The sequence below is a fragment of the Aricia agestis genome, chromosome 22 (assembly GCF_905147365.1).
Source record: "Aricia agestis chromosome 22, ilAriAges1.1, whole genome shotgun sequence".
NCBI classification, from domain to species: domain Eukaryota; kingdom Metazoa; phylum Arthropoda; class Insecta; order Lepidoptera; family Lycaenidae; genus Aricia; species Aricia agestis.
This window is the reverse complement of record NC_056427.1, coordinates 5,846,421-5,855,976: the sequence shown is the minus strand read 5'-3', so window position 1 is coordinate 5,855,976 and position 9,556 is coordinate 5,846,421. Positions and strand designations below refer to the sequence as shown.

General features: G+C 34.8%; 1 protein-coding gene across 2 annotated transcripts in view; it reads right to left on the bottom strand.

Moving 5' to 3' along the window:
- Positions 1-4,745: 4,745 nt before the first annotated feature.
- The window catches only part of LOC121738080, an 89,047-nt gene continuing 84,236 nt past the window's right edge, over positions 4,746-9,556 (bottom strand). For both annotated transcript variants that reach the window (XM_042129914.1, XM_042129915.1), the window contains exon 12: positions 4,746-9,502. In XM_042129914.1, coding sequence (XP_041985848.1) covers positions 5,136-9,502 — 4,367 coding nt within the window. In that variant the 3' untranslated portion in view covers positions 4,746-5,135. The remainder of the gene's footprint in view (positions 9,503-9,556) is intronic.

The window sequence follows — 9,556 nt, the reverse complement described above, 5'->3', positions numbered from 1 at the left end:
TAAGGATGTATATAAAGTCAAATTGCGTACTACGTCCAATTAAATTATGAAAGTACTAAATATGTAAAAAAATGGACACCCAGACACTTATTATTCATTATAATGTTTTTTTATAATAGATTTTCAAAGAATTATTCGATATTTAATTATTATTGAAAAAATTTTGTTGTAATTTGACTACCGCAAATGGCGGCCAAGAAAGCTCGGCAAAGTTATAAATGAAGGTGGCGAAAAATGGAACTTGCCACATAAACGCTGCCACATACAAAAACGACATATTTGACAGTTCTTCTTTACCAGCAGCGCCCCCGCCCAAGTTCATATAAAGTCTTGTCGCACCCTTCGAAGGATAATTTTCATAAATTTCAATTTGAAATATTTCCCCAGAATTACCGGTGAACCCACTTTTTTTTGGGCTTAAAAAATCGCAAATCGTACAAAGAAACTGATAAGCAGTTTTTTAGATGTTTATCTTTGATACAAAGTTACCAATTCTGACGAATTCTCAAAAATTGTAACACTTCCGGCAAACATTACGTATGATAAATGGAAATTTTAAAATGAATTATTTCACGTAACTTATCGGTAAGGTATTGATTTTTTGGTATCAATCGATGCAGGATGTTATATTCTACTATAGGTATGTATATTTCGAATTTAGGTCAAACATTAAAATAGATTAAAATTAAAATAGATCTTTGAATTTATAAATGTTATATACATCCTTAATCAATCAATCAATTAACTTAAGTAATGAAAAATAGTAGGTAGGTAACTTTTAATGCGTTTTTCGTCATCTAGCTCTCGGTCTATGTGCCTGGTAGTGTCTGTCGTGTAGAGACGCACGCGATGGCGTCGTTTTCAGGAAACACGAACCATCATTTTACGTTTGAAAAAAGAACATTCTTTGTTTTTTTTTTTATTGTTTGTTTATGTTAAATCCTTTTCAACAAAACGCATTTCTTTATTCAAACTATCTATCTTATCATAATTTGCAATCTTACATTTCTATAAAGATGTTAAATTCCTTTTAAATAAACATTAAACAGCCTTAATAACTTCTTGATTTACGTTAAAAATTGTTTTAAATATAGGTAATATTATAAGCTGGTAGGTGCTACACTGTCTTGTAAGTTGTAACTCATTCTTGCTCTAGCTTTACAAAATAAATGTCGTATATGCTATTTGATTGAATGGCTAGCGATTTCATTGAATGAAACCGATCATTGTCGAGTTGGCCCGTCATTAAATTAAACGGTTTCATTCAATTAGGTATAGTCATTCAATCAAATAGCAGATTAAACCAGATAACTGCGACATATTCATTGCCTCCTTTTTGTATGTCAGTTAAACCATACCACATCTAAATCCATTACATATATTTAATACTACCAAGTATTTGCAAATGATAATACCAAGATGGCCGCTAGTAACTCGGTATATAAAACCTCAGCACGCAACGCAAGTTTTGGTACAGGGTTAAACCGCCGCGGGCGTGGTGCTAAAAGTGACTTGTGTGGCCACAATACTCCTTTGCGTTGCGGTATAGAAGAACTTACATCGTTGGTTTGCCGCATCGCTGCATCTGTACTTGTTCTACAAATATTACTTATTACAGGTGAATATATATTAAACAGTTTGTTTGAACGCGCTAATCTCACGAACTCTTAGACAGACCGAGTGGACCCCGGGGAAGGAATAAGTTTTCTTTTTAGGGCGGGAAAATGTACAGTTCTTTTGAAATTCCTGATTTGTACAGGCGGAGCTGCGCGAAATTTTTAGTATACATATTATTATCAATTATATCATAAACTGCGTAACGCTCGCTGACAGTCAGTTTGTTGCTAGTCCTTTGTCCAAACCATATACCTAGCGGAATAGAGAAACAAAGGCCTGAGCAAGAGAGATGTCACTATCAGTAACACTGCGTGGTAAAAAGAGACGTGTGATACATGACAGCAGCACTCTTTTTTTGACGTCCAGTCGGCACGTGCCGCACGTTGACAATTTAATCACATAGAAATCATGTTCAATCATGCTTGTGTAAGTGTATACGTACACATATTTTTACACACAGATGAAACCAATTTCGGTTTCGTTTGACAGCTCGAGATTGTTGCTCTATTCCGCTAGGTATATTAACTTTATGGTCCAAACTTTGTTTGTTGTATTGTTTAGTCGTGCACCGCCGCAACGCTGAGCGCAGATAATGCGTTTTTCTGTTCCGACGCGGGCACTGGAGCAGTGTGGCCTCTACGTATGCAAAACAGTTGTGTGTGCAAAGTTATTGTTTGTAATTTGTATAGTCACGATAAATCTGACGACGGACCCCATCCCCCGCAAGATGCTTAAAAGCATTTTCACGGCGCAAAAAAAAAAAAAAGCCCCCCCCCCCCAATCTACAGTCAAATTGAAAAATCTCAAAATCTTGTCAAATAATAAAAGGAAATTTCTAGTTATCATCTATCAGCGATAATTTTTTTTGTGTGACTCCCTCCAAAACTTCAGGCTGCGACCGCGCGCCTGAAGATAGGTAGGTACCACTGACCTCCATTATACAAGTACGCGTAGGTACTGATTTTGGCAGTTATACAGGGTGTAACAAAGCTTAGTGATACTTTACGGTGTGTACGTGTTCCTTGTAGAGAGGTCACTATGAAAGTAGCAGCGCTGACTGAGCAATTTTTTTTTCACTTTTGTATGGGGAAACTCGTGACTTGCTTGATACCAAAGTGAAAAAAATTGGTCTTTCAGCGCTGCTACTTTCACAATTAACTCTACAGTGTGTAACAAAAATAAGTGATAATACTTTAGGGTGTGTAGGTGTTCCTTGTAGAGAGTTCATTGTGAAAGTAGCAGCGCTGAAAGACGATTTTTTTTCACTTTTGTATGGGCAAGGGCCCGAGCGTCACGAGTTTCCCCACACAAAAGTGAAAATAAATGTTGGTCTTTGAGCGCTGCTACTTTCACAGTGAACTCTACAAGGAACACGTACACACCCTAAAGTATTGTCACTTAATTTTGTTACAACCTGTAGGAGGACCCATACACACCCTAAGGCCTATAGTATTATTACACAACAGTCAACACACAAAAGTATATAATATAAAAAATACACGTATCTTGCCGATTAACATCGGTGCGGTACATAATATATTGTCGATTGGACAAGTAAGATGGATAGTAATGGGGGGGTCCGGACACACGGCGCCACAGCGACGCGTATGTAAACACCCTTATTAGATATTGGTCCTTCCAGCCGGATCTTGCAGTAATTTAAAATAAAAACATATTAGAAATGTCAAATTTCCCGAAACTGCTTTTTAAAATATAAATAAAAGTCACAAAAATATAAAAAATCATTTATTTCCAATACTATTTTCATAGTAGGTATAGTATTATTAATAAGTAATACTTAGTAAAAAAAACTACTCTACTATGTGTAGTTCACAACGCTTGCTCATTGTTCTGAATTCTGATTATTATGATTTTTGCAAAAAAATAATTAAAACCAGAATCTAAAGATTTTTTTGAGTAAGTAGTTGAATTATGAACTATTTTTTTTGCAAAATCATAGACAATACGATTATTTGAACTTTCAAGGTCTTTATTACAAATTAATTTATAGTTATATGCCCTTACAATAAAAAATAATTACACAGAGAATAATTACTATGTCTGCTTGTTTTTGTCTGACGCTTTGTAAAAGTTGAGTGACAAACAAGGACAGCGAACACTGTATAATTATACGCTGTATAAATACTAGATGTTAGTGTGAACACCGTTATCCTTGAAACCATCAAATGAGCCCGTCAAAATGAACAACTTTTTCTATGAGAACAATGCTAGGATCTCAAAAAAATCCGTCTTCATACCCATACAAATTGCCGATCCGGGCATCCGTATGGGTATGAAGACGGCCTTTTTTTTCGAGTTCCCAGCATTGTTCTCATAGAAAAAGTTCATTTTGACGGGCTCATTTGATGGTTTCAAGGATAACGGTGTTTACACCAACACACTGTATATATTTATTTGTAAGAGGTATTTAACTTTAATGCACATTATATGAGTGTACTTCGTTTCTATTTTGTCACAGAATAAATGAAGACTTAAGTGGATAACTAACAATTTGAAAATTTTCGTTTTTTGTTGCATAAATGTAACGGGAAAATTTTTAATTAAAAAAAATGTGGATTTTGTGTATGGATAATGAAATAGGAAAGTTATAAAGTTTTTTCAAATTATAAGGTAAAAAAGAGTAATAGTCCATAAGTTATAAAATATTAGTTAGGTATCCACTTTTGTTTTCAAATCATTATTGCTAAATTTTAACCACAATATACCTATTAAATATTGAAAAAAAGTGACAAAATAGTTGCATACATGTTTATGAAAGCTTTAATACATTTATATATTTGAATACGTAGAAAAAATAAAGTTTTGAAACTACAAGTGTAAAAAATATATTTTTAAGTAGAGTACACGTTAATTTTAAGTGTTAGTTCTTACATTCGATGAGAAAATTATTAAAAACTAAACTTATAACACACTAGCAGTCTCCAAAAATTAAGTATACACTTTCAATTATTATAAATCATATCCAATTCATGATGTTCTATTGCATATTTTTGTAAAAACTGATTAAAAACATATTACATTGGCAGATATAGGAATGTAAATAAATGAATAATGTCACTTAAATTTTACTTTTTGGTGTTAGTAACTAAAAAACTAAAATTTAAACTAACAATAAATATTGTGTTCCATTGCACAATGATAATATTTTTTTACTACAGGCGATGGCACAGTTAAATAAATATAGAAGTAACAAATTTATTTACAGGTGCGAAGATTTTTTGTGCTGGCACGTCATTTTGTCTATGGCACGAATCAAGCCAAGGAGGTTTGATGATAAAAACAATATTTACAACATAGAACATAGACAATAGAAGAAGGGAATGCTGGCAACATTTTTAATTTAAAACTTTGAGAAGCAAAAGACTTGTATCCAGCTCTCAATAAATTAAAAAAACTTTGAGGTTATAATAGTACTTTGCAGCATCCATGCCTCTATCCTCCATGATTCAACAATTATTAAGTACATAATACGGCATTATTCTAAATAACAACCAAGCTCATTGAAATTTGTTGACGACCTGTTTAACCCAACTTTCTTTACAGTCTTCGCTGGAGCCAGGTGGAATTGAAACGTTTTTTGGTCTGACAACACTGTTGGCCAGACCACTTCTGGCAACACTCGTCGAAACTGTCACTTCACTGATACTGACACTTCGCTCGAACGAAGCTACTTTCGTTGTAATAGATTTCGGTCGAGTCACCTGCACGGGTTTCTTACTTTGATTCACTTTTCCTGGCGCTGTAGTCATCTTCTCTATTTCCAAACGCCTTTCTAGGACTGACTTCGATGTTTTCGGTTCAGACACAACATTTTTTTCTACTACTACCCTAGTTTTTCTCGTTGCTGAGTCAAGACTAGCTCGCTCAAATCCAGAACGCTTTATTTGAATGCTATTCTTAGGTTCTTCTTTACCTTTATCTCCTTCTTTCGTTCCAGTTTCTGTCTTATTTTTAGCTAGCGGAGATGATTCTGATCTGTTCACCGCTGGTTTCACAGTTTTCGTTGCTTGATGAACAGTATCCGTTTGATTGGTTCTTCTACTAGACATTGTTATAGTTTGAACTGATGGGATGGTAGACAGTTTAGGCTTAATAGGAACTGGGGGTGCTATTTTTAATTTCACAGGTTTGAAACTTTCTATCTTTTCTTTTTTAGCAACATGAGTTGTAATGGCTGACGACTGAGTGGTACTTGTGACGCCACTTGTAGCACTTTTAGGCATTTTCAATGAAGTATTCTGTTGAACATTTTCAATTTTAGTCACATTTTTATTTGTTTTTGGTTTTTCTACTACATCATCATCTTCTTGATCAGAATAAACAGCCGAATCTCTAAAAACGTCTTCATCTGTGACTTGCTCGATCTTTTCAAAAGACTTTTCGTAGTAGTTTTCATCTGAATTACATTTCGTTACTTTATCAGTTTTTGTAGTTACTACTTTACTTTCATGATAGGTGCTTTCACTGGAGGAGGTTATGAATGATGAATTCGAGAATAGACTGTCAGGCCTCACGGCATGCTTATTTATAAGTACATTTACATTTTTAAGGGCACTTTTTTCACTTAACAAGGTCATCGGATCTTCATAATCTGATTGAGCAATTCTGGCTCCTAAATATTTACTGCCTTGCATGTAAATAGGTAGCTTATTTAGGCTTTGATAGGAACTATTGCTTGATTTTGAAGGCGATGAGTTGTTGCCAGCAGATTGCGACATAGTTGTGACCATGCTCACGCTCTTTTCAAAATTAGGTCTAATTAGTTTTGGGCTAAGATTGTCGCAACTCTGTGACATGATGTCAACATTAGTTTTATCATGACTATCACTTGTAGTTTGTTCATGTACACTTTTACTGAGTGCATCTGTTAAAGTAATATTGGCTGATGTTGTGGGACTATTATCACTACTAGCTGTAACAACGACTGTTGTATCATTCTTCGTTATTACCACTTCATTTTCGGAAGTTTTGGAAGATTCAGTCTTATTTTGGTTATCATCAGGTTGTTCGTCTCCAATAATACTTCTAAATCGTTGTAGCAAGTTCTTTGAATAGCTTCTAGGGTTCAAAGCAGATCTTTTTTCATTCGTAGGACTTTTTAGATCAGATTTAACTTCGTTCTTTATATCGTTAGCGTTGACTTCAGCATCTTCATTGTTTTTAGGTGGTGTGCGGTTTTTGAAACGACTAATAACGTTCTTAAGAGATAAAACATTTCCAGTTGGCTTGTATATTTTATGTTCAGGGTGAATTATATCGACCTGTTTTGATTTTTCATTATTTTGTTCCAAAGCTAAAGCTTCACACGACGACGTTGATGAAATGTTTGGATTAGGTAGAGTAGTTGGAATACTTTCATTTTTATTCGTGTCTAAATTAACCCTTTCGAAATTATTTTTGTAACATCTATCAATTTCTTCTTCAAGTTCCAATGTAGATTGACTTATCTCCTGCGTCTGTTCTTCTTGTTTTGCTTTTGAATTTTTATTGAATTTAAGAATATCGCCTTCACTCATATACGTTTCAACATCATCGTAGCTTATTTCACTTTGATCTGACGCTATAGTAAATGGTCTATCTGCGCTTACAACTTTTCCATCTCTGTTCAAATAGGTTTTGCTGTTTGTATTAGGTTTACATTTGAACGTGCTTAAATTACTATCCTCTTGGCCACTTGTAACTACTTGAAAACTTCTAGGAAGTGATCCAGATTTTCTGTCTCTGGAAACATTAAAATGCTCTTTTTGTCGACTCAGCCATATTTCTGGCGTATTTGGACTTTGCTGATCGGGGCTCATCGGTAGATAATCTACAGGTAAAGAGTCAGGAACTTCCTTCTTTCTTCTACAAACTTCTATTAGACTGTCGTATACATTCTCATCGGCTGTAGGAGGTCCCTGCTTCTCCATAGTTACGTAGTAGTCATTCTTATGTTCAACACCTTTAACTTTTTCCGGTGTCTTAACTGGTACGTCGTATATACCATCGTCTAGCGATCCACGACGTTTAATCTCATCAAAAGATAGGTAAACGTAGTCAGATTCTGGTCCGCGAAAATTTTTACTTTCTGTTACTCGCAAAGTACGAGGCGAAGAAAAGCTTTGAGAAGAATCAACATTGTCTTTTAAATTAGTGCCATTGGCATGTGGCCTCTTATCTAATTTACTTTCCACTCTCAAGGTTTCGTATATGTGATCATCGTCTGATCCATCTTCTGTTTCATTGTTTTGTTCGTCAATATCTACATCTATATTCTCGGATAGTTGGCGACCATATTTAGGTTTTAGTTTACCTAAATCGTTTTTAGATTGCACAGCTTGTTCTGGTGTGGAGTAAGATTTTAGCAGTCTTTGATGACGCCTTTGTCCGCTACTTCTTTGCTGTTGTTTTTTCAATAGTTTTTGGAATTCTCTATTTTGCAGCAATAGCTGAGAAATGATTTGCTCCAATGGCTGTTCTGTTTCTTCACAACTTTCTTGAACATCTTCATTTGGGTGCTTTACGTCTTGTTTATCATCTGTTTCAGAACCTTCATTGATTACTTTTTGTTTATTCAAAAACTTAACTTTTTCCAGTTCGTTCTTTTTAAACGAATCAGTTTTTTCTACTAATTTCCTGTAAGTCTCTTCATCGATGTCTTCGTCTTTGCTTAATTTGGTCGGCAATTCCGGCGGCAAGGTTTCTGATTTCGGTTTATCTGTGTTCAAACTATCATTCGATTCTGTAATGTGTAGAATATTTTCAGTAGACATATCTGTCGAGAAATCAGTATAAAATCTTGCAGAAGTATCATGCAATCGCAATCCTTTAGCCCTATTCTTTTTTATTTTCGTTATTTTCTTTGGCATATTTTTAGTATTGTACATTTTAATTTCTAAATTTGATTTTACATTTCCTTTTCGTCTGGTGTCATTTTCGCTATCTGATATAAATGATCCTTCGTTCAATCTATTTTTTCTTGTTATTTTATTGGAACCACAATTTCGACATTCAAACTCGATCTTTTCAGATCCTTTAGCTTCGTTTCTATCGCTATCACTGTCCTGTAGTTTTTTTATTATGATAGCATTCTGTTGAAGACCTGGTTCAGATTTTCGTCTCCAAGTACCTATTTTCGAAAGCTTTGATCTTTGAGGATCATCTTTGGACTTCGATCTCGTTGTATCAATTTTGGATTTCTCTATATCATTACATCTAGATTTTCTCGCGTGTAGTTTACTTATTGAATCAGTTACTGGGATGTTCTCTTTAATTTTACAACACTTTAAACAAGTCTTTTGAATACTTCTTACATTTGTTAACGAATGTTTTGGATCGGTCAAATCTTTGGATTCTACATAATCAATGATATTATCGGATGAATGATAGCCTCGCGTCTTGTGAAGTGAGCTCGTGAAATCTTTGGTGAAACTCTCCTGTGACGAATTGAAGTCTGAGCATTTACAGCTAGTTTTTACCTCATTTCTTTCAGGGCTACCTGCATCTATATACTGTAACGCCTTATCGCATTCTGGACACTTTTTCTCCGGAGATTTCTCTTGGCATGTGCATCTATCTTCTTTCTTTTCCCTATCTACTTCTACTTCACAATCTGAACATAAATCTATATAGCAGTTATCGCAAGTATAATCTATACCTTTTTCACTCGATACCTGGGCACAGTCGCACTCTCTACTCGTATCTCTTGAGCTTCCCGCTGTGTATTTTCTGTTGATTTTCTTCGATCTTCCTCTTGAGTTGGACTCGAAGGATTTTCTTCTTTCTCTTTCGAGTTTCCGCTTCTCTAAATACTCTGGCGCTGATAGCTGCTTTCTCATTGACGCTTGCGTGATGAGGTTGTGTGACTTTTCTGCAAGAATATCATCTGTAACAAAATAGGTCTCATTCAGACAAACAGACTTAATTTTAAAATTATGAA